Raw genomic sequence first — 26,503 nt, 5'->3', positions numbered from 1 at the left:
ATGCTGGCTTTCAACCGGCAACATTCCATCTCTCCACATTTAGAACAACAGTCATTGGGATCTTTAGAACAGATTCAGGTTCTTCAGAGACCTTCAACTCCATTTGGAGAACATGGTTCACCAAACAGTAGGCACTTGGTAAGCATTCAGTAAATGGTAGCTTTTAGTACAAGTACAGAATGTGCCCGTGATCATTCAGTCTTGCAAAATGTATTTGCATGCCTGCTCCCTGCCTGGCTGCCATAGTGAATAAGTAAATGATTCTGCTATCAAGTTGGTTAAGTAACAGTTATTTAATCTATCAAATTAGATAGTCCTCAAAAAAAAAATCTCTAAGGCACATACAAAGCAAAGCACAATTTCTATTTTCAAAATCTGAAGTTTTGAAAGTATGATAGAAATTTCTGGAAGCCAGGCAAGTTGAAGGGGTGGATGGTATTGGGAGAGATGGGAGAGAATGGTGAAGGGAGTGACATTGACCAAGGCTGCATTGTAGTCACAAAATGACATGTTGAGTTGAACTCCCTCTGTACAACGACTTCAAGATAACTTTGGAAAATAAATTAATGGGAAAAAAAAGAAATTTCTGGATGGGTCAATGGGTCATATGAGCAGGTGACTGATTTAGGGTAAATTTTCAATAAATGTTTATAGTAATGATTTTAGGTTCTCATATTAATCTCTAGTTAGTGTTTTCAATATTGCCTCCCTTCTCCAGTTACCTTGTAATTTCTTCAGAGATTATCCTGTGGTATATTTTGTGGAACCTCTTAACACACATAATATACCCTCCTTTTATGAACTGTTGTAGCTTCACAAGTACTTTCTTAATGAATATGTGAATGAATGAGTGAATGAATTTGATGAATGAATGGCACGCAGTAAGCCACCAGGGTTGACATTTTTCCTATCTACTTTCACCAATACTATCCCTGATACACAGTCACAAACACTCACCAATATTTTTTTGAAAGTGGTTTTCTTCCAAGTTTAAAGCATAAGCTGCACAGTAGACATAGTGAAATGAAATTAAAGATACAAAATTTAACTTCAGAGAGAAGTTTTGATAGCATCTGAGTGTACTGTGTAATGAGCAGAACTGTCTTTCACTCTCCCGTTTCTCCTAAGTCATTATGTGATTATCACTCAGTACATCAGGGTCCTTACAACTCCCTTTTTTAAAGTTTCTTTCATTCTCAGAATTCCTCTAAATTTATATTAGGTCTATATTTATATAGAGCCAATACACTAACAGAAAGTAAATCCACAACCAAGTAAACAAAAATTATGACTTTGTCACACTTGTTTTAATTTTTATCATTGCTGTTAAACAACAACAACAAAAATCTTTGGTGAGTGCAAAACAGCATCTAGAAATGACCAAATATGAAAATAAACTAGAAGGCCGAATGGAAAATAAATCCAAGTGGAGGTTGTTAAGGAAGGAGAAGGTCCTTGCTTTATTGGTATAAAACAGGAAGGAAGAGTCAATAGACCTATTTGCATCAGGACAGTCTTGGTGAGAAAAACTTCTTCTCACTCTCTTTCTCTCTCTCCCTCCTTCCTTCCTTTCCTTCCTCCCTTCCTCCCTTCCTTCCTTCCTTCCTTCCTTCCTTCCTTCCTCCCTCCCTCCCTCCTTCTCTTCCTTTCTGCCTGCCTGCCTGCCTGCTTTCCTTCTTTCCTTCCTTCCTTCCTTCCTTCCTTCCTTCCTTCCTTCCTTCCTTCCTTCCTCCATGAATAGCCGTTGGGCCTGCTCAGGAGGAACACCATAAACACACAGCTACATGTGGGAGCAAGAAGTTTCACAGGCTTCTCTTTGACAGCCCAGATTCCCCAAGAATGGCAGCCCTACAGGCAGGAGCCTGGCAACTGCCCAAAGCCTCCGGGCTCAGGGATGTCGGTTTGTAGACATTCAGAAGTGGCAATCTCCCTGACAAATCTTCCTGCTTTAATTAGGTTATGTAAAAGTCTCAAAAAAAAACCCAAAACAAAACAATACAAATTGAGTAACCTAAATTCCTGGTGTTTCCTAAGCGTTACTCAGAGGAGAACTATGGAGTTTGAACTTAAATGAAGTGCACAAGGTCAGAGCCAGCCTTCTAGGTAGAAAATTTTGCTCCTAGCTTGGCACCAGTGGCTCATGCCTGTAATTCTAGCTACACAGGAGGCTGAGATCTGAGGATCATGGTTCAAAGCCAGCAGGAAAGTTCATGAGACTCTTATCTCCAATAAACCGCTCAGACAACCAGAAGTGGTACTGTGGCTCATGTGGTAGAATACTAGCTTTGAGCTGAAGAGCTAAGGGACAGCACCTAAGCCCAGAGTTCAAGGCTCACCACTGACCAAAAACAAAAAGAAAAGAAAATCTTGCTCCTTTTCCTTTCCTGGGTCCAGCCTTTCCCCACTTCTCCATGATAGGGATGTAGAGTTTGGGGGTGAAAGGCAGTCACATGGATATAGACTTATTTTACACAATTTTTTTTTTAGATGTTGTTTTGGGATGTTTCCAAGCTTTCAAACCTGAAGCCAGGGGGATTTTTACTTTGGAGATACATTTTAAGGCAAACCTGTTCTTAGCTTCTTTCCTGAGTATGTGGTGAGTTCCCTACAAGGCAGTGGGCTTCTAAGAGGCAATTTCAGCATCATAAATACATCAGGCACTTGCCCATGCTCTTTCACTACCAACTGTGCATCTAGAGGCTGATATGCATCTGTGGGCACATCCCTGAAGCACGAGGAGGAGCTTCAGTTTGAGCTAGATCAGTGATGCGCAACTCTTGATGTATCTGGGAGTGTTCACTTTCAGATGAAGACTCATAGGCTCCAGTTCCATAATTCTGGCTCCCTAGGTGTAAAGAAGATGCAGAAATCTACATCCTTAATAAATACTTTACCAAGGACCACTGGGAGAAAATAGCACTAGTTGATTTGGATCCCTTTGAACACTGATTGTCCATACCTAAGCAATCAGGCTCAGACAGTCTGTACACCCCTCTTTGTCCATGTAACCATAGTAATAGTATCAACTACAAGGAGTTGGGAGGGTGCATCAACACCTGTACTGAACAGCAGAGGGAAGGCCAGAGAGCTAATGGGGTTGTTGTTCCTTGGCTGAGACAAATACTAACATCTTTCTTGTCTCCAATATCTAGGTGACAGGAGGAGTATGGAATTTCAGCCGCATTTGCTGTGATGTTTTTGTCACCTTGGATGTCATGATGTGTACAGCCAGTATCCTGAACCTCTGCGCTATCAGTATAGACAGGTACGGCTTGGAGTTCCCTCCTGGGCTTAGGAGAAAGGTGTCCTGGAAAGAAGGGAGGGACAGGGAATACAGGTTATGTTCTTGAGACAATGGAATCACTTCAACTTGCTACATTGTTTCTCTCTGTCTCTCTCTGTGTCTCTGTCTGTGTCTGTCTCCCTCTGCTCCCTCCCCCTCTCCCTCCCTCCTAGTACTGGGGCTTGAACTCAGGGCCTGGCACTGTCCCTGAACTTTTTTACTCAAGGGTGGTGCTGTACCACTTGAACCAAACCTCCACTTCTGTTTTTTTAGTACTTAATTGCAGATAAGAGGCTCATCAGCTTTCCTGTTCAGGCTGGCTTTGAGCTGTAAACCTCAGATCTCAGCCTTCTGAGACATGAGCTACCAGCACCCATCTCTTTTGTTTTTAGACACTTTTCCCAGGAGAGGAATAGCTGTCCTATAAGCTTTCCTAGTCTTTCCCCTAAATAAGATTGTGAGTTTACCTTTCTAACATTCTTAGGGGCTTTTATGATTTCTAATTGGAAGGGAAAAAACGGTAGTAGAAAGGAACAAAAGGTGAGCTGCCTGTGTTGATATGAAATTCTGTATTTGTTTTGCTTGTTGATAGGAAATTCTGTACTTGTTTTGCTTATTTGTTTGGGAGGAAAGAGAGATGCAAACATGGATATATTTTCCAGGACAGAGAAAGGCAATATTAGGAAGGATGCCTCGAATCTATAAGTTTCCTGTCACAATTTAAGAACATCAAATGAATTATGCTTTAAATATAGCTTTTGGTTCCTGGAGTGGATGTCTGTGACTTGGGTTCTTCTGTACATGTGTTCTGCTAGAGCCATCCCTAAAAGCACTCAGATTCTCCGTCCTTCTGTTTCTCACTTCCCCTTTTCATCTTCTACTCTTCATTCTCTCCCCCACTGCCTAAGACTTAGAATTGACACAAGGGATCCCCAGGCACACTGGGAAGCCGGGGCAGGGCGGTCATCTGAGCCCTCAACAGCCTCCTGCTCCCTTCACCTCTTCTCTCCTTCCCAATGACTTCAATATCTCGCCATGGTTCCAAAAGACAACCCCAAGTAAGACCTGCCATCTATTGAGAATTTATTGCATTATGTTAAGCTTTAGCATGGATTAATTCAGTTCATCGTAACTACCAACTCTTAAATTCTAATCAAATCTCCATTTCCTCTGGGTTAAAGCATTTGCCAAAGTCACACAGCTGGGATGGGGCCATGCCTACATTTGAATGAATGACTATTGTACTCAAATTAATAAGATTTGTTTGCTAACCTTACCAAATCTCTACCTATACCCCTGCAGACATCCCCAAATTTCAGATTATGTTGCTGCCTGAATAACACATTGGTTTCTATAACACAAAATATTATAGAGCTTTGGGGTTTGTTTGTTTGTTAATCAAGCACAAACCGTCTTGATTTGATGAATTCTCAATGACACCATCTTTGTCTCAGAATGCTGGGTTTCGTTGGACTCCTTCTCTTTTCCTAATATCCCACACTCAAGCAATCTCTACTTACATTCAGCTTTTGCAGACCTTTTTTCAAGCTCAACTGAATCTTTCTTTTCTTTGCCATCCCCTACTTAAATTTGATGTGCCAGTAACATCACCAACCCTCAGAAGTACACACCCCACAATTGTAGCCCTCGTTTACATTACCCATGTTTACATTAGCTTAATACTCCTCACTCAAGGCTCCATAACAAGCATAGCAAGGAGATTCACAGGTGACAGGAACCTGGGCTTAACAGAACAGTTTGAGATGGTAGAGCTGACAATAAGGCAAAACAGTTGCAGCCAACTACTTCCGTAAACAACCCATTCTCCCAAACATGTACCAAACATCCAGAAATTATACAACGGGCTTATATATTAAGCCATGGATTTTGAAATCCATGGCTTCAGTCTTTTTATTTTTGTATGTGTGTGTATGTGTAAAGGTATTAAGGCTTCAACTCCAGTTCTTGCTCAGCTTTCCTGTTCTCAGTAATCTTCAGTCTAACATTTTGCTAGTTAACTGGAGATAAAGTTTCACAGCCTTTTCTGTCTGAATAGGCTTCAAATTCAGCTTTCAGATTTCAGCTTCCTGAGTAGCTAGGATTACAGGCATGAGCCACTGCAGCTCGCTCAGTCGATTTTATTAACCTCTTCTTTTTTTGGGTTTTCCCATCTCCTCCTCATGCTCTATCCTCTTGGGATGTCCTTATTTATAGGCCCCTTCTACACTGCTTGAGTCCTCACAATGCTTTCTCTGCTACTACATTGTCATACATGCAGCTGGCCTTTTCTCATATGGCCTAGAGCTGTGCCTTTTCCACCAATAATCTGAAATTTCTTCCATGTACTGAACAAAAACTAAAAGAATAACATAACGAATGCACATGAAAAGCCTTCCCTTTGGTGATATTGCAAACTAACCTGGATTAACTCTCCAAGTGAGAAGGACAATGAAAAGAAAAATGTCCACCCTGTTAGAAATAATGCCATTGAAAAGTAGTTTAAAAATAGAGGATATGGTTGCCTAATCCCATAAATATACCAAAAAAATTAAATTGTACACTGGAAGGGAATTAATTGTGCCATATGTGCATTATATTTCAATAGAGCTGTCAAAAACTGATGAGATAGAGACATTATAATATTTTTAGCTCTCATATCTAAGCCCGTTGTATAATTTCTGGATGTTTGGTACATGTTTGGGAGAATGGGTTGTTTACGGAAGTAGTTGGCTGCAACTGTTTTGCCTTATTGTCAGCTCTACCATCTCAAACTGTTCTGTTAAGCCCAGGTTCCTGTCACCTGTGAATCTCCTTGCTATGCTTGTTATGGAGCCTTGAGTGAGGAGTATTAAGCTAAATTCAGTGGCCTTTGGCTGGAGCTGCCAATGTTTGTTACCAGTGAATGGGATGTTCCAAGGGCTCCTCTTGTTCTTCGGGTACAGCCCAAAGTTGTCGAGGCCTGAGATTATGTTATTCAATAGGATGAGGTTACTGGGTGGAAAAAAACTTGAGGATCTCGTCTGAAACTTGTCCTCAAATGTATTGATACCTTTGTAGGGACTCCCTTGCTGTGGGAAGACATACACTTGAGCTCTGAAGAGGACGAGGACAGGGGCCTGCCAATTAGATCCTCTTTGCTCTCAGCACCTCCTGCGGGAGGTCATAGTGAGCATTGTGCCTCAAAAGACATGTTTGATTTTGTTAAGGGGAGTGGGTTCCCTAAGGATGTAAGACCATAATCGTATCTGGTCCAACCTAAGAGTTGTAGGGAATGAAATCTTGTAATGGCGGCACGTCTTGGGTCCAGCTCATATCTACCTATCAGCCTACACTAGCCTGCTAATATCACAGATAGGCATCTTCAGAAAGCTCAGGAGAGGGCAAAAGGTTAACCTGTAAGGAGAGGCAATTATATAAATGGAGGTAGTTCCTGACTTCCTCCCTATCTTTTTATATTATGCCCATCCACTCCACCTCAGACACAGTCTCAGACACACACACATGTGTTTGTGTGTATGTGTGTGTGTCAGAGAGAGAGAGAGAGAGAGAGAGAGAGAGGCCTAAAGGAGAGACTGAGGAGTTGTATCATGAAGAGGAGTGTGGGAACAGAATTCAGCCAGGGCTTCATTTTCCAAGTCCTGAGTAGGTCCTGAGAGGGTATCTTCTTACAATTTTCCTGCCAGAAGGGGGCACTGTTCTCCATTTTGCAGCAGCCTAGGTTCCCACACACATCTTCACATGACACATTTCAAAGGCAATGAACAAAAATAAAGCTTCAACTGGCTTGTGTGCCATATAGGAAATTTTCCATAACTCACAGCATCCATCTGCCTGGAACCTGAAAGGCCAAGCCATGCCTTCGATCCCAGGGACCTAAGGACTTCTTTTCATTATGGACCTATCTTCACCAGATCTCCAAATGAAGCCCCCTCCCTCTTCTGGGAATGAAAAATAAGCCTCAGAAAAAGCTGCCTCCATTATCCCTCACAGCAGTTTGCAGTACACCGCATTAAAATCTGTTCATGTGATGCCAGATAGCTGGTCAATTCATTAGCAATTCAGTCATTCACACGGACCCTTGGTTTTCACACAATGCCAGTCACCAGTCTGACAAACTTGACCAAATGGATTCAGTAATTTTTGGTCATGAAGCCCTGGTCTGTAATAACAGGGTGGTAAGAGATAGAGAAGAAAAGGAAATGATAAAAAGGGGGGGGCTGTTGAAACAAGTAATACTATTGTCATTAGATTCTTAGGTCCAGATCTGTGGATTAAAGCCGCCTTTTCTTGTTTTAAAAAAGCAGAGAGGGAAGTCCTCCCTCTGAGCCCAAGCCCCCACCTTGTGGCTCCATGGCTTCCCAGTAGGTCACCCCCCCCTCTCCTGCTGCATCCTGGGGTCAGAGCTAACTCAGGGAGATGGCTGAGAAAGTGTCAGAAGAGGAAGAACACAACCAAGCAGTGAAAATTAGAGTCCTCAGAGAGGAGCCCAGGAATAATGCAACCAAATTCATTCACCAGGGAGTTCTTTAAGTGGCTCTCAAATGGCACCCATCACACAAGCAAGCCTCCTGTCTTTGCAGCAAGCACAATAGGTACCAGATGAGTCACAGGCACCTTGGATTTTTCGTTTGCATCTAAATAAGCACTTTCTATTTGCAAAGGGCTTTCCAGTCATTTGCAAAAGGCTTTCTCCTTCAACAATTCCACGAAGGGAGGCCACGGAACTAAAGATTTATTGAACCCCCTGTCTGACCAAATAAAAGGTGGTGAAAAGCAACCCTCCCCAAGATCTGGGGCTCATTAAACCCAGGCAGGGGAGTGAGAGTAAGGCCCTCCCACCCAGGCAGGCCTCTTCCCCCCCCCCCACTCCCCACCCCCACCCCCACTGTCAGTTTCCCTAAAGAGGTGCCCTCCTCCTTTCCACCCCCATCCCACCCCTGCTCCCACTTTGGGACAGGGCTCTGGTTGGAAGTCGATCTTGGCCAGGGTACTAAGATCTTCCATAGATAGATAGGTTCCCCCACCCATGATGCAACTGGGAGTCAAAGCCAATCACAGTTCACCCATCTGAGCAGAATTGGTCCACGCTTGCAGGGGGTTCTATAGCTTCTGTACAGGTGTGAGAGTAGAACCCAATTCTTCTGCCTCTGCCACTATTACTTTCTAAATTGCTATGATGAATCCCTTTATTAGTGAAGGGAGGGGTGGGGCATTAGGGAGGGGGCAATGCCAGCAGCTGGCCTCTATAGGTACAGTTTTCTCAGGCTAAATGAAACACAACCCTAACTTCTTCAATGGCCTAGCTAATTCTAGCTGGTATGAAGCTACAAGCAACAGCAATCAAAATAGCTACTGTTTATTTAGTATGTACAATGTGCCAGGCACTTAGAGCTTTTCATTCTTTATTGCTAGTCCTTGATAATTCAGCAAGGCAGGTTCCCTGATGCATTTTACCAATACTGATTTGTAGGTCAGAATGCATCCATAAGCAGGTCATGATCGCAGAGCTAGTAAATGCGGGAAAGCAAGGAGGCACCCAGCCTGCCATTGTGTTGTTTTGTTTCTGGGTGCTGGGAATTGAACATAGGACCATGGGCATGCTACTACTGAATGACATCCCAGGGCTCTTTTTTTGTTTTGTAATTGTTTGGGGATTTGGGAGGGGGGGGGGGAAGGCAGGGATGCAATACATAGTCCAGACTGGCCTTGAACTCATGACCCTCCAGCCTCTACCTCCAAAGTTGAAGGATTACAGGTGTGCAGTGCACCCCATCTCTAGCCTGTCTGCCTCCTTGTACTCTAGAAACTGTCCTACTGTTCAAAGACATCTGTGAGTCTCACTCTAAGTCCCTATAGCTCTGGAAGGCCTAAATAGCAGGGACTCCGGGCAAGTCCATCAAACTTGCAGGGTCTCGGTTTCCTCATCTGTGCAGTAGACATAACAGCAACTGCCTCAGACTGTGACTGAGGAACGCCTGCGCGCCCGTTCTTTGATAAAGTCAATGTTCCCCAATAATCAGGAGTTACGTACACACAGAGACATCAATTCACCGAGACGAACAATCTCTGATCCCTTAGCACAATATGTAAGGTAACGATCATACTGTGTCTTCAGTATTTAAATAAGTACCGGGCACTGGAGTAACGAAGTTCAGTCACACGGGAAAGCCTCAGAGCTGGGACAGAGAGGAGACACCGCCACCCCCCCACCCCCGGTCCTTATCTCTAAAGCGCAGGGACCTCGCCACCCTAAGAAAGCACGGACACAAGGCAGGCGGGCTGGCAGCGGGCGCGGGGACGGCGGCACAGCGGGTCCGCCGGTCCCGGAACGCGCAGCTCGCCCGGCGGGCCTGCGCGCACAGGTGGCCCCGGGCCAAGCCCAAGGCGGTGCTTGACGCTCGCGGTCGGTCATCCGACCGGTCATCGGCCATCGCTCCGAGAGGAAACCGGAGGCTAAACAATCTGCCCGGATAGGACTTGGGGTCCCGCAGGCACCTGGAGGGGGCGGGGGAGGGCTTCCCGCCTGCCCCTCCCCGCAGAGCCTGGAGAGCCCCCAGGTGAGCCGTGAACTTCTCACCCCAGCAGAGCTGGCAGCCTTCTTGCTGCATTCTGGTGCCCTCTGATGGCGGATTCTGGAACAGCATGGGCAAAGCTGGCGAGGGCCTCGTTTATGCTAACGGGTTGAATCATGCTTTCAAAAAGAAAGGGGGGGAGGAAAAAAGTGTGATGTGACAGTGATACATTGTAGTCTTGTCTCTCACTTCTTACCAAGTTAGGAATCTTTGACAGAAGTCTCCCCTAATCTAGACTTCCTCAAACTTGTCTAGTGATAAGATACATTCGCTTGTTAAAAATACTCATCTCTGGACCCCGGATGTCACTGGGTGGTAGAGAGAGCTCTTGCCTAGCATGCACAAGCCCGGGTTCCATCGCCAACATCGCAAGGAAATAAAACAAAGGAAAAAAATACACGTTCCTGGGTTCCCCTTCCAGAAGTACCGCATTAAGATCTCTAGGGGCCTGGCCTGGAATCTGCATTTTTAGCAGGACCCTCCTATCCCCTCTCCTCATCCCAGGCAATTACAAGTATCCAGTTATTGAGGAAATTCAGCCCTGAGCGTTCAGAAATGCTCTGCAAGAGCACGTGGTCTTTCCTGGGGAAATCTTGTTCTGTGCTTCAGCCAAGGGGATGGGGTACTTAGACCTGGGAGATTTAGCCCTATAGGGCCACCCCAATTTTTTGGCTCTGAGTACATCATTGATCTCCCCAAATCTCCTCTTCTTTGGGGAGGAGAAGGCTGCTACTTGCCATAATGTCCTGCCTCATGGCACACCCAAAGTAATGAGCCAGCTAATCAAGGACTGAAACCTTTAGCTCTCCAGTATTTATTACTGCTAAGAAAAAGGTTGACTAATACCTCGTGTAAAAACAAAAAGACAAGATTTTTAAATAAACCTCCATCGGGCTATTACTCAGATCTATTTTCAAAGCCTCTATTAGTTGAAACACTCACTTTGAGGGCAGAATTTGTATTAGGATACAAGCAGGGGGAAAACATCTTCCTGAAGGACAGGAGTATTACTGTCTAGAAAGCTATGGAAGAAAGTTAAAGGCCCCCAGACCTGCATCAAGAGTCTGTGAAGTAAAGGACACGGGACTTGGAGCTGCTGGTGCTGGAAAAATCACTCAGAAACTTCCCAGCAACCTGCTGCTATTATATTGTTTATGTTCTTCCTTCCTTTCTCTGCTCTTCCTCTCAAGAACTTGGTCATCTCAGCCTTTCTCCTTTCATTCAACCAACACTTTGCTAACTCCTCTCTGACATGTGCTGGCCTGGTTCCTTCTTTAGTAACCTCTTTCAACTTGTTGTCACAATGGCTCCACATCCCAAGCCTGACACCTCCGCCCTTGTTTTCACAGGTACACTGCAGTGGTCATGCCAGTTCACTATCAGCATGGTACAGGGCAGAGTTCCTGTCGACGTGTGGCCCTCATGATCACAGCCGTGTGGGTCCTGGCCTTTGCTGTGTCCTGCCCTCTCCTCTTCGGCTTCAACACTACAGGTAACAGCGGAGGCTTCCCGGAGAGCACCTAGAGATTCACAGCATCCCCACGTGGCTGGGAGTGACGGCCACCCCTGACATTTCTCAGCCCAGTCTGATCCATGGGCTTTTTGCAACCAAAAGAGAATGCTGTAGACTGCAAAGCATTTTCCTTTTGTTGGATATAAATAAAGTATAATGCAAAATCTTATCAAGTATTGGCACAGGGGCAAAATACTTTCCCACTTAATAAAAAACCTGACATATCCCTACTTTGAAAGAAATGCTGCTGGGAAGGTGGCTCAGTGGTAAAGCACTTGCCTTGCATGCATGAGGCCCTGGGTTCGATTCCTCAGCACCACATAAGCAGAAAAATAAAAAGCCGGAAGTGGCGCTGTGGCTCAAGTGGTAGAGTTGTAGCCTTGAACTGAAGAGCTGAGGGAGACAGCACCCAGACCCAGAGTTCAGGCCCCACGACCGGACCCAAAAAAAAAAAAAAAAAGAAAGAAAGAAAGAAATGCTATTGTACTCATTTGAAGAAATGTAAGTTTAAAAGTGAAACTATGTTAATAATTCAGCTAAGGTTTGCTAATGAAAAGATAACACATTTACAATGCAAAATAATAAATTATGAAAAGTAGGGCTGAGAATGTGGCTTAGTGGTAGAGTGCCTGCCTAGTATGCATGAAGCCCTAGGTTCAATTCCTCAGTACCACATACACAGAAAAAGCAGGAAGAGGTGCTGTGGCTCAAGTGGTAGAGTGCTAGCCTTGACCAAAAGAAGCTCAGGGACAGTGCTCAGGCCCTGAGTTCAAGCCCCAGGACTGGCAAAATAAAATATAAAAAGTCTTTGAGTTGGCTATATATTATTTCTAAGCAGACATTTGTTTGTTTGTTTTTGCAGTATGAGATTTGAACTCAGGGCTTTGTGCTTGCTGAACAGGTACTCTTACTGTTGAACTATGCCTCCAATAGGCTATCTATTCCTAACTTTTTCAATAATAAGAATTATTCCTGACACTTGGGAACTAGTATAGATTCTCAAAATACCGAAGCATATTTTTAATTTTGATTATGATAGTTGGTAGATGGTATACCTAAATGGATCGAATGGATATATGGATGGATGGATGGATGATGTCTATATCTGAGATGGTTTGGACTTTAAGCATATGGCATCCATCCAGATTTGCATATCATGTGAATCAGTGCTTTCTATGCCTATCCCATGTCCATTTTTCAGCCTCAGGAAATTTGTATGTTTTATAAAAGCTATTGACAACGCACACTTTGTGTTTCGCTAAGAGAGAACTAGATGGCTAGAGTTGTGTTATTCACCTTAATTTATTTTGTCCATTTGAATTGGTTTGTTCAATTTCTACTTGGTTCCATGTTTGTGAATTTTTGATCCAGTTAAGTGTACTCATATTATATATAATGTACTACATATAAATATAGACAAATCCTCACTTATAATCATTCACTCAGAGCCTTATACTTGTTTGGCTGGTGCTTTACCAGTTGAATCATACATACCTCCAAGCCCAGCTGGAGGTATGTTGGTGTTTGCCTGGTTCACTTAAAGTATTCCTAAGATTTGATATTGTGATTATCTTGTTATTCTTCTTCACTTGTTACTTCCTTATTTTAACTGCATGACACATACACATATTTTAATTGCACATACACACACAGCAAAGCTGCATCTTGCGGTGCTGTGGTAGCAGCTGACTCTGTGACACTATAATCCCCCTTTGTGCAGAGCATTAAACATGCTTGATGACTTAGTTGCACAACTAAATCACTTCTGTAACTTTATTTCTTTTGTTGTTGGTGGTGTTGGTGGTGGTGGTGGTCATGAGGCTTGAACTCTGGGTCTGGGCGCTGTCCCTCAGATCTTCAGCTCAAGGCAAGCATCCACCACTTGAGCCATAGTGCTACTTCCAGTTTTCTGGTAGTTAATTGGAGATAAGAGTCTCACAGACATTCATGCCTGGGCTGGCTTTGAAGCACAATCCTCAGAGCTCAGCCTCCTAAGTAGCTGGCTTTACAGATGTGAGCCACCAGCTGTAACCTTATTTCTATGTGCAAATGTCTTTTAAGTGGAAATTTGAATGAAGAACTGTCTGCCACTGGTAACAAAGTTACATTCTGCCAACCTTTGCTGAGCTGAGTATGGCTACTATAGCCATTCATTCTCAGAGGCTGATGGAGTCAGTCATATTTACTCTCTTTCTCATACACACACACCCTGGAAAAAGCTGAAACCATCTCCAGACCCCACAGTTGACAGGCATCCCAGCTAATGTCAACATCAAACTTGAAGAATGATGAGTACCGCAATGTCATGCCCCCAGTGACATCATTAGCATCCCAGAAACAGAACTCAGGACAAGTTTTCCAAAAAGAACTTCAGATTTATAATTGAGCAAACAAACAAACAAACCTGTTCTTGCAGGTTACTTCTCTCACAACCTCCCTCTAGTTTTTTTAATTCTAAAGATTACACTGTAGTAAGGCCTCTGTTATTCAGATTGTGTGGTCAGATGCCAAGTCCACTGTGCAGCTTAATACATATGATCTGTCATTGCTACTACTATTTGTTAGAAAAGGTTTGGGGGTTTTTTTTTGGTGGTGGTGGTGGTCATGGGGTTTGAACTCAGAGTCTGAATGCTCTCAAGTTTTCTGGTGGTTAATTGGAGATGAGTCTTATAGACTCTTCTGCCCAGCACCAGTGGCTCACGCCTGTAGTCCTAGCTACTTAGGAGGCTGAGATCTGAGGATCGCGGTTCAAAGCCAGCCTTGGCAGGAAAGTCTGTGAGACTCTTATCTCCAATAAACCACCAGAAAACCAGAAGTGGCACTGTGGCTCAAGCAGTAGAGCACTCTCCTTGAGCTGAAGAGCACAGGGACAGCATCCAAGCCCAGAGTTCAAGCCCCATGACCGACAAAAAAAAAAAAAAAAAAAAAAAAGACTTTTCTGCCCAGGCTGGCTTTGAACTGTGATCCTCAGATCTCAGCCTCCTGAGTAGCTAGCATTATAAGTATGAGCCACCAGCACCCAGCTTATACTTTTTTTTTGTCAGTTGTGGGACTTGAACTTATGGCCTGGGCCCTGTCCTTGAGCCTCTTTGTGCTCAAGGCTAGTGCTCTACTACTTGAGCCACAGCACCACTTCCTAGAAAAGTTTTCTGTGCCTCAAAGTGTACACATCTGCCCCTGGGAAGATTTAAACAATTGTCTTTCTATTGCTGGGAGTGAGTACCAAGTTGGTCTCAGAGAGGGATGGAAAGACTGAGGCTTCTACCCAATATATTCCAGGTTCTTGTCACCACCTGAAAAAAATTCAGAGACCAGACAAAGTCCATCTTTTATTGCAAACCAAAATCCCTCATGTCAGGAGTAAGTACAGAGGCTCTCAGAGTGCGTCCCAGACACCGGGATTTGAGAAAGCACGTGCCACAGCCAAGCTTGATAGAAGGGGGATAGTTCATAATCTAAGGCCCAGACTTGATGGGAATTTCTGGGATAGATCAGGGATTTTCTCAGAATGGAGTTTGCTCCCCGGTGTGTCCTTCCGTGGGGTTCTTGGATGTGAGATGATGTCAGATGTATAATAGGAACTGGAAATTTTGCAAGGCTAGTGATGCGGAGATGCTGTTATCCTAAAGCAAATGACAAGAGAAGGTCATCTTTGTGGGCCATATTGGTCCCAGCTGGTTCTAGTAAGGTCTGGCTTTTCTCTGCTTGAGCGGCCACATGACTGACATCCTGCTGCAATGCAGCTCTGCTGTTGCATCGTATTCCAACCACAGTGGGCAGCCTCTCCCCTCGGGCTGTCCAGCCTACCAGAGCTCCTTCCTGGGTCAGGGGCTTAGTGAGTGGAGTTCAGGCAGCGGAGACCAGGCATCTTCTGCCCTAGCCTAACCTTCACAGTGTAGCTTCGTTAGCTCAATAAACTGTGAGTCCTTCAGCAATTCCCCAGCTATAAGAAAGTTTCTATAGTCACTTGAAAACCCAACATAAATGATTTCTTTCAGCCAGTTTTCCCCCTGCTCCTTCTCTTCAAACTAAAGGAGAAAAGGGTATAGGGTGCTACCGGTAACAACTGTTGTGGGAACTAGCTAGGCTTTAAGAACCACAACACACACACACACACACACACACACACACACACACACACACACACACACACACGCGCGCACACACAAAGAACCTTCCAGTAGAATTCTTCTTTTAAGGACACGTGCTGCCATATATGGTTGTAAATTGTTAAAGAATATAGAGAAAAGTTGAACTTTTAGTCCAAGTTCAACTTGGACTTGCTCCTATTGTCTGAGAAAAAGGCATCCAGGGGTGGGATCTTGTGTCCCAGGACGCTTCAAGGCTGTAGGGCCTGGCGTGCCAGTGTTGCCCTAGCTCCCAGCTGCGGCCCTGCAGGCTTGTCAAATAGCACATCAACAGCCTCTAAGAAAGCTAGAGCTTGTGGGGTGTTGATGTGGGAGGCTCCTAACAATCTCAGAATGAGCCATTCCATCCTTTCATTTCACAGATAAGAAAAATAACTAGCATTGGAATTTCTTCTAAATCAGATAGCTATTGTGTTATTTTTTTTAAAATTCTAGGATGAATAAGCAATAGCTAGTGACAAGGGTTTAAGAAAGCTTCAGAGGGAAAAAAACTTAAAGAGTTAAGCACATCCTATCCACTGACTTGATTTTTCTTTTTTCTTTCTTTCTTTTTTTAAATAAAAGAAGTGCAGGAGTGCTATTTATTTGATTTTACAATAGAACATCTCACCTGGCTTTCAGAACCCTAAAAGCTCAGAAAAGCTTGGTTGTGCAATAAGTTAAGAGAAGAATAGAAGCATACAGGTAAAAGAATAATGGCTCATCCTACAATCAGGTTCATCAGGCATCTCCCCTCTCTGGAATCCATAAAGGTCAAATAATTCTGTGAGTGTGAAGTTGATGAATTTTTCAAGTCAACCTCCTTTTGACCTTGCTATTCACATTACTACAGGAGCTCAAGTGACCAGGTTAGCCCACAAAAGCCTTAGACCCATAGTAGATTTATTTTTTTTATTACCTAGAACACAATTAGTGTGCGATAAAAGTTTGCCAAATGAATAAGTAAATGAATCTTCACCATCATCCTTTCTGTCTTAAATGTTAAGTACCTCTAATCTTAGAAAATGAGATCTCTCTCTCTCTCTCTCTGTCACACACACACACACACACACACACACACACACACACACACACACACACTTCCCCATTATCCTTCAGTCAGTATTTATATGCTTAGATAGAATTCACATTTGCACATTTTTATTTATTCATACATTCATGTCATAAAATGACATACTTCTCTGTACATTGCTGTTTTGGTTTGTTTTGAGGAAGGCTTCCAGGTTTTTAAAGCCCAAGCCACCTGTAGAGGACTCAACAGATGTGCTCCCAGAATCGACTGTGCAGTGCTCCTCACAGCCCCCTTGCCTCCCTAGTAACAGGATGCCCAACACACTGGGCCTGTGGCGGCCTGGGCCCCACTCAGTGTCACTCTGCCTATTGTGCAATCCTCAAGACCACATAGCACGGAAAGTCTGTGGGGAGCTGCAAAGTTTGATCAGAGAGCAGGCAGCAGCTACTTCAATAGAGAAGAGAAGGGTGACAGTCCAAGTTCAGTGATTATAAACGAGGGCCATCGTGGTCAGTGATCCTGAAATAGCTGTGCGCCCTCTCTCTGCTCTCACTCATACATACACTTGCAAAATGTTAATGTAAAAATAAATGCTTGCACAAGATGAAAACACTCATACGGTGCAATGAAAGATGGACATACTCTTACATAGATCTCTCTCCTTCCTCATGTCCCTATCCCTTCCCGAGAAGCAAACACTGATATTCTTGAAAGATAATGCTTGTAACAAGCATACTCAGGCATATGTGTGTATGTCTCTCTCTCTCTCTTTTTTAACACAAATAAATGTACTTCTAACTCTGGCTTTAAAAACACGGTATTCGTGGGCTGGAAATATGGCTTAGTGGTAGAGAGCTTGCCTAGCATATATGGAGCCCTGGGTTTGATTCTTCAGTACCACAGAAACAGAAAAAGCCAAAAGTGGTGCTGTGGCTCAAGTGGTAGAGTGTTAGCTTTGAACAAAAAGAAGCTCAGGGAGGGCTGGGAAGGTGACTCAGTGGTAGAGTGTTTGCCTTGCATGCATGAGGCCCTGGGTTTGATTCCTCAGCACCACATAGCAGAAAAAGCTGGAAGTGGTGCTGCGGCCCAAGTGGTAGAGTACTAGCCTTGAGCTGAAGAGGTAAGGGACAGCGCCTAGGCGAGGAGGAGGAGGAGGTGGAGGAGGAGGAGGAGGAGGAGGAGGAGGAGGAGCAGCAGCAGCAGCAGCAGCAGCAGCAGCAGCAGCAGCTCAGGAGCTCAGGGACAGTGCTCAGGCCCTAAGTTCAAGTCACAGGACTGGAAAAACAAAACAAAGCAAAAGAACAAACAAACCAAAAAAACCCATAGTATTCCATCTGTAAAATTTTAATGTCAGGCTAAGAAGTATGTGGGTAAGACTAGCAAGAGAGATCTCTTTTTCAGTCTGTGTGGCTTTGAATCTCTCTGTGCTTTAGTCTGCTCATCTGAAAATACAAACAGTCATGGAATCTGCCTAATGTACTGTTGATGTAACAATTGTGAAATATAATACATAAAGAGCCCATGACCTGTGGTCTAGTAGTTATTAGCTTACTTCCCTTTTTGTTTTCAAGAGGGGCAAGTTTCTGTTCCCTTCTTGTGCACTGGGGCAATCTCCACACTTGCTAGTGAAGACCAAGCCATTGGGACATCTTTCAGGGTGGCAGGAGTCACATAGAAGAGTGATGAGGATTCTTCAGAATTCACATTTTCCTCTGTGACCATATCTTAATCAGTTCTCTTTCCATTCCTCCCTGGCCAAGTGCTGGGATTTCCTGCAAAAGCAAATGCCTATCTTCTATTCAGCCATCACCGACCCCAAGTCCTGGGTTAAAAGAAGCCATCTTCTCTTCCTGCCTCCATACCAGCAGGCCCTTTTCTGGAACATCCCTTCTTGGGCTTCTGCTCACCTGCTCAGGGACCCTCCCCAACCTCCCGGGCTACAGTACTACACGTGACACTAACCGTGCCACACAGAGAGGTCATTGCTTATCCAAATAGTTTGCTCACAAAGGCAGACACAGTGTCTAATTCATCTCGCAGCCCCAGTGCGCAGCAATGTCTGGCATATAATTATTGGTCAATGAACTGTAAGTAACACAACGATGAATTGGCTTCCTGCCCTTGAGCTTATTTCATAGGCATGTGAGACTACGTGTTCTGTCCCACCCTCCCCATCATGAAAAGGTGGAGGAAGTGTAGACTCAGGGCTCCCCACAGAGGCCCAATCCTTAGCAAACTGTGTTGCCTTCTCCCCATCTCTCACCCACAGGGGATCCCAGCATCTGCTCCATCTCCAACCCTGATTTTGTCATCTACTCTTCAGTGGTGTCCTTCTATGTGCCCTTTGGGGTGACTGTCCTCGTCTATGCCAGGATCTACGTGGTGCTGAGACAAAGGAGAAGAAAACGGATCCTCACGAGACAGAACAGTCAATGTATCAGTGTCCGACCTGGCTTCCCTCAGCAGGTAAGCACCTGGAAGGCGCAGAGGAAAGCTTGCACCAACCCCTGGACTTGCTAGCCTTCTGTCCAGCCAACCTTGTTTGCAGCCACAGGGGCTGATTGTGTCTGTGTACCACTCAGAAGATATAGCTTTAATCCACCTTCTAATCTGCTGGTATTAGCTATGCTTTGAAGGTAGTAAATCACATCTCAAGAGTGCATTTAGTCTTCCTAGAACTCACTGGGCAAGACAAGAGGACAGTCTCTGGATGATTCTACTTCCTTTCAGAGCCTTTCATTTACTCCAAATGACCAGCAATTCAGATGTCCCACAAGTTTTGAGGTTTTGTGTGATTTGCTTGGTTGAGGTTTTTAATCAGTTCAAGTTGTACTTTGAACTGTTGGTGGAGTCCCCCACCTCCATCAAGTTTCTGTCCAAACTACTCATCCCAAGAATCATTAGCATGCATGCACTGAAGCTTTTTTTTTTCTCCCCTTTGTGATTGGTAGAAAGAGATGGATCTCTCTAGGATCTGAAAAGGCAGGGTATTGCTCAGTACTGAGCTTCCAATTATTAGAACTTTGGAGCTTGCTTGTCTTATGCTTAGCTCCATAAATGGATAAATAGGGGCTACTTGTAATCTACTAGTAAGGGGAATCTGGGAAAATTACACAGACTCTGCCTTCATGGAGCTTGTAATACTGACAGAAAATAAAGCCTACCTTCACCCAAAATCTATGAACAGTTCCTAACTGAAGGAATACTTTTGGTTTGGGGGTAGGAGTTTTTCAGGGGGGTGGGGTAGAGAATAGTTGGGATTTGGACTCAGGGTTCTTGCTTGCTGTAGACACAGAGCCACATGCCCAATGTTGGTTTTTTTTGCACTTGTTATTTTCCTTTTTTAAAAAACTTTTAAATTATTTTTACATAGTTGTTCAACAGGACTTCAACTCAACATTTCAGTTATGAGTACAATGCATCTTGATCATTGTCACCCCTGCTATCATTCTCCCTGCCTCCCCTACTATCTTAACACTACTCCTCCCTAGTTTGCTCTGGTTATTTTGAGATCAAGTCTGGCTTTATGCCCAGACCCAGGCCTGGACTACAATATTCCTATTTTACAGTTTAGACAGTAACTAAGATGACAGGTATGCATCACTGCACACTGTCATTGAAATAGTCTCGTGAACATTTTTTGCCTGGTTTCGTTTAGAAAAAAAAAATTATCCTTCTAATCTTGGCCCTCTGAGTAACTGGAATTACAACTAGAGCTACTGCACATGGCTCTGAGGGGGGCGGGGGGGGGGGTGAATGTGTGCCACATGTGAAGTACAGACAATTAAGCACCCAAATATGAAGTGCTGTGAAGATAAAAACAAAAAATCCAATTTGCTTAGGAAAAGGTAAGACAGAGAAAGAACTGAGTTTAATCTTTAAGATAGAACCAGTTAGGGTGTCTAGATCAGTCTCTGATGAACTAAGTGAAGGGAAGACTCTCAAAGTTGAAGTTTCAGTGCTTGAGTAGAACAAGATGGATGATCCTCATAAACTGAGGTGGCCAGGACCCAAGGCCAGTATTGGAACACAAGGCATTCAAAGTATGTTATGTAGGCTACATGGTTACAAGCGATACACCTCAGCAATGTGGAACTTAGCTCACAACTGTTTCTTCTTCAACCTACCCTAGTCTTCCTGTCTGCGGCTGCACCCCATTCGGCAGTTTTCAATAAGGGCTCGATTTCCATCAGATGCTACAGGACAAATGGTAAGTAGACCATGTCTTGGATCATAGGAAAGCAATATGAGACCTTTCCCTAGAATTCAGTCATACCTTGATTTTATTCCTGTTCCCAAATAGAATTTAGCCTTAATCCCACACTTACATTTTAATAGATGATAGGATCTGCCATAAAGCTTCAGAATAGGATTCATCAAATGGTATTCACAGGGCCTATGACTATTGGCCTAGATTCCAGTAACTGAGGCCAATGATTCTCAGATATGGTATGAGGAGCTATTCAGAGCCACCTGCAAGAGAGGGAATGAGACATCAATGAAACACACATAGGTAACACCAAAAGATATAAATGAATAAAGCAGACTTTCAAATGTCCTTTTTGCCATTCAGTGTGGGGGCAAACAGGATGATTCATGGTCGTTCTAACTCTTACCTTTCCAATTTAAGCCAGTCCTGACAACCTCCAGATAGCAGAGCATTGAATAGAGCCTGAAAAAGTTAAATATAAAGACCAATATTCATCTTCCTTAGTACTGCATTGGGAGTTAAACTTCACAAGCCCGCAATGATGAGAGTCTGAGTCTTGTCCAGTCTCTGTATAATTAATTAACCACTTTTTGTACCTAGGCTTGATGTAGTAATTAGAGGCCCTTTTTGTAAATGATGAAAGATAGATAAGCAGCTTAAATTTTCCCAGTGGCAGATCAAGGTCTCAGGAGGCTTCAAGGCCAAAGGAAAAGTGTTGACTAAAAAGGGGGGATTTGTGAGCCAGCTGCTGCATTGCCAGGAGTATGAAGCGCTGGGTTCCATCCTGCCATCTGGGAAGGGAGGTCTCTGCCAGCCAGTGGCACAGGAACCTGCTTCTCATGTCAGTCCCAGAGACAGGGACAAGGATATGCAGAACGAACTGAACAATGTACACAAGAATCAAATTCCTCCTGTAGGACTATCTACAAGTACAAAGTAGAAGCACAATGTTCCCCAGTGAAATAGAATTTATTCCCAGTTTTAAAAATAACTGAAATTATCCTTTAGTTTCAGAAATAACTCATCAGGAGCTAAATATTGTCATTTTTAGAGGATCAATAAGTACCACATTAATCATAAACATGATCTTGGTTATAAATTGTCAAAACATAATATGCTTATATTAATTATTAGGAATCTCATCAAAATGAAAGCCAATTTTTTTCAACACATATTCCTTTAGAATTCTGAAGAATAACTCTGTTGCACACAGTTTGTTAAAACACTAGTTCATCTTGATAAGGTTTTTGGATTTGCTTATTCCTTCCACCATGTTTAGAGTATATGGTGTGCTGACATTGTATATAAGGAAATCAAGATTGCTTTTTTTTTTTTTTGGGTCCGGTTGTGGGGCCTGAACTCTGGACCTGGGCGCTGTCCCTCAGCTCTTCAGCTCAAGGCTAACGTTCTACCACTTGAGCCACAGCACCACTTCCGGCTTTTTTCTTTTTGCTTATGTGGTGCTGAGGAATTGAACCCAGGGCCTCAGGCATGCAAGGCAATCACTTTACCACTGAGCCACCTTCCCAGCCCCAGAAACCAAGATTTCTTGAACTAGGGAAAAAGAAGCAAGGTGTTTGGGTGTTGACACCAACTGACTTGAGTAGACAAGAAAAGCTAGCCAGGTAGCTCACAGACTTAGTGAGTAGGCTGAAGATCAGCTCCAGAGGTTGTTCATGCCCCAGCAATTATTTAGTTAGAAGACCTAGGAACCTGGACACTGAAAGTCACCATTGGTAAATCAAGTCCGAAGTCTCCCCACTTCACTAGTTCTGGTTTGAAGTCTCAGGTGTGAATCTCCAATACCTTAGACTTGGTTCATATAGCAGAACTTCAGTCCTGGAGAAACAGAAAAGGATACAGAATGAACAGCTGACTCTTATGGCTTTTATCCTTCGAACACGGAAGAAGTTCAGATGTTGGACATACATTTGTCTGTTCCTTCGCCAGCCACATTCCAGAAAAATTCACCTTCCTTATTCTATTCTTAGAGACCCATTTCCCCAAGCTGTTTGTTTGGCTGATTGGTTTTGCTTTTCTGTTTTTCTGTTTTGCAAATGAGACGAAGAGATATTAAGTCACCTTGCTGAGAGATTATGTCCACTAAGGAGGAAAGCTGAGACAAACAGCTTGAGTTTGGCTTTCTCTTCATAACTTTATGTCAAAGAAAATTTCAAATGTAAAGAGAATACCAAATATAACAGTTGTTATCAGTTTGTTTCAGCAATTATTAACTTTTGACCCATCTTATTTTATTGATACTCCTTTCTGATATTCACACACACACACACACACACACACACACACACACACACACACTTACACTAATCTATTAAGAAACAAATCCCAAATATAGCATTTTCAACTGAAAATATTTCTATAAGATCATCAAAGATTTGAAAACTTTTTTTTTTTTGGGGGGGGGGGAAAGTCCGGTCATGGGGCCTGAACTCTGGACCTGGGCACTGTCCCTCAGCTCTTCAGCTCAAGGCTAACGCTCTACCACTTGAGACCCAGCACCACTTCCGGCTTTTTTTCTTTTTGCTTATGTGGTGCTGAGGAATCAAACCCAGGGCCTCATACATGCAAGGCAAGCGCTCTACCACTGAGCCACCTTCCCAGCCCTTGAAAATTTTATAAAGAGTAATCCCAATGCCAAATCACACTGGAAATAAGAATTCTCTATTATCACTGAATATCTAATCAACGTTTAAATTTCCAAAATTGTCTCACCAATATTTTATGATTGGTTGATCTGAATACAAATTCCAATAAAGCCCATATCCTTGTACCACTCAAGCATTGTTGTTGTCATCACTATTTCTTTTTGAAGAAATGGAATCATTTGCTGTGTAGAGTTTCATGCACTGGCACTCCAGATTTTGCCACCTACATCCCAATGCTGTCATTATCTATGTTCCTGTCTATAGTCAGGTCAGTCTAACTCAGAAAGGCCAGGCTACTATCCTTCACTGCCCTCTTCAAGATATTGTTGCAATGATTGACTGTGCTGCGTGTAGCAAATACTTGTGAGTTATAAAGTCAGGAGCAGATTTCATTCCCATAACTTGCCATGGTCTTACCCCTTGCCTTCTGTAGGTTTTATACAGCAATGTTCTCCTCTTCCTTCTTTGCAGTTTCTTTCCCTTTCAGGGACATACAGAAGATAAACAATATCCCCAGAAATGTCAAGACCCTCTCTTGTCACCCTTGTAGCCTCTGTCTCCTGGCCGGGCACACATGGAGCTGAAGCGTTACTATAGCATCTGTCAGGATACTGCCTTGAGACGGCCCAGCTTCCAAGAAGGAGAAGAACGGAAAAGAGAGGAGAGGGTGCAGAACTCCCTGAGCCCCACCTTGGCACCTAAGCTCAGCTTAGAGGTACGAAAGCTCAGCAATGGCAGGTTATCAACATCTCTGAAGCTGGCTCCCTTGAACCCTCGAGGGGTCCCGCTTCGGGAGAAGAAGGCAACCCAGATGGTGGCCATTGTGCTTGGTAAGTGAGCTTGCATGAGCTGGGTTGGGTTGCATCACGTTCACCTGGAGCTGGTGGCAGGTTCTAGAGTAGCCACCTTTGACAGAAATGAAAATTGCAATGACTCTCATATTTATAAAACATGTATAGTATAATTGAAAAGGATTACTATATACATTTTAACACTAGTAGAAATCCAAAATAGCTACATGAAATTTGTGATGCTTCCTAAGACTCCTAATTGAACTGCATCTTATAGAATTACAATGTATATAGGATTATAGAATCATATAGAAGTATAATGTATAAATCAAATGCTACTGCTTTAACAAAATTCTTTAGTACATGATTATTTAATACATCTTTTACTTACCTTAAAATATTAAGTGAAAAAAATAAGGATACATAACAATACTGTCATATGGCATAATAACATCTAGGTTATTTTAATTAGGGGGGAGGGGAGACTAAAAAGAAATTCACCAAGGAGTCAAAAGTGGTTGAGTGATGGGTGGTTACTTTTCTCTTTCTACTTTCTTGTGTTTACCAAATGTCCTATTTTGTATGCAATAGAAGTTCTTCTACTAATTTCTTAGTAGGAAAAGATAAACTTCACTTAGAAAAATTGAAACTTCATAAGTCATAGGTGCCATATAGCACTAATAAAGGCAATTCATTTCATTCAATATTATTGGTAAGCCCAAATATTTTCATATGCTAGGGGCTTTATTAGCACACTTAGATGTCATCCCTCAACAATAGGTACTATATTTAAGGTCTTCCTCCCTACCCAAACAGGGATCATGTCTTGAGTAGGAAAATTCAAAATAAATTTAATTGAATGCAGGAGAAAATATTGGTACATAGTTGCCTAAAGTCCAAACTCAAACATTGGCTCTGTAACAAAGGCCTGAAGTAAAGATATTAGCGTGTCATTTTCTAAGAGAAAAGATGTGCATAATGACACTTACTTCCTAAGGTCACTGGAAAAAGTAGATGTAATATAAAACTTCCAGCCTAGACAACTGTAAGCTATTTTCATGGTGTAACCAAAGGGGTAACAAAACCCCTTACCCAATTTCTCTCTTCCTTTGTAACCCAGGGGCCTTCATTGTCTGCTGGCTACCTTTCTTCTTGACCCACGTTCTTAATACCCACTGTCAAGCTTGCCACGTGTCCCCAGAGCTTTACAGAGCCACAACATGGCTAGGCTATATGAACAGCGCCCTCAATCCTGTGATTTATACCACCTTCAATGTGGAGTTCCGCAAAGCTTTCCTGAAGATTCTGTCTTGCTGAAGGACAGAAGACAATGATGCTGAATCCATCTCTAGCTGCCAGTCTGTTGGGCCCCTGGCCAGGGCCTGCTCACAAAGACTGCATTACCCTCTGGCATGTGGCACAGATATGGTTTTTGGAGCAGGACGTCCCTGTGTGGCAGGTAAAACCAATTGCTTCCTACAGAACAGGATGTTCTACCTCCCCAGCTCACATCTGACTTCATGTTGACAACCTCCAAATGGCTAAGGGTCCCGAAATGACAAGCAATAATTCAGAAAGAACCTAGTAAACCATGGCTCTACACAAATACAGAGAATTGTCACTGGAGGCATGATTCATTGCAGTGAAGGAAAAATGAACAAATTTCCTCATTCTCAACCTGCCAGGATCCTTGACTTCTCAGCCAGTAAACCATCCTGCAAAACAACCAGCCTCTCTTCCTTCAGACATCTAATTAACTGTTAGCTGACTTACCTTGTGCTTTTGTGGATCCATTCCTTCTTGGTTGTTGTTTTTCTTTTTTTTTCCTTTCACTGTATCCTGAAATATGAAAGGCAAGGTCAGTGCTTCTACCTCTGTAGAATCCAGTTGGCTACATTTGGTAAAAGGAGACACTGTCCCACATTGGGACCTGGGCTTGGCTTCAACCTTACTACCGTGTATGTGAACACTAGCTAAGAAGGCCCTTTGACACCATTCCCGTACCTCCTGAGGAAATCTTAAGGTCTCAGTTTCCAGAATCACCCAAGGTGTCTATGTTACCTGAAAAAGGACTAACAATTCCCAGTATCACTGTTGGACTTTGTGGTTCAAACCATGTCTTACGTATGTGTTCCAGAACACTTCAAGCTTTTCCTAGACAGGACTCTCAATCTGCTTGACAGAAACCCAAGACTTTCAGATCCAGAGACATTTGCTATGTCTGCCAGTAATAGTCACACCCAGTCAAATGACAATAAACATAATGACTAAGGCAGTTGCTGTTGTCAAAGATCTCACCACCTGTTCC

At 43.3% G+C, this 26,503-nt stretch overlaps 1 protein-coding gene across 1 annotated transcript; it reads left to right on the top strand.

Annotated features, from left to right (window-relative positions):
- On the top strand, nt 1–25,512 carry Drd3 (dopamine receptor D3). The gene is given in 7 exon segments (XM_042676866.1): nt 1–138; nt 3,153–3,265; nt 11,205–11,347; nt 18,798–18,994; nt 20,661–20,738; nt 23,892–24,234; nt 25,316–25,512. Coding segments are annotated over 7 exon segments (1,209 nt in total).
- Nucleotides 25,513–26,503: the final 991 nt, after the last annotated feature.

Source organism: Dipodomys spectabilis, unplaced genomic scaffold (genome assembly GCF_019054845.1).
Source record: "Dipodomys spectabilis isolate Male_0828 unplaced genomic scaffold, ASM1905484v1 ptg000032l, whole genome shotgun sequence".
NCBI lineage: Eukaryota > Metazoa > Chordata > Mammalia > Rodentia > Heteromyidae > Dipodomys > Dipodomys spectabilis.
Note: the sequence above shows the minus strand (reverse complement) of the source record. Positions and strands in the feature narration are given on the sequence as shown.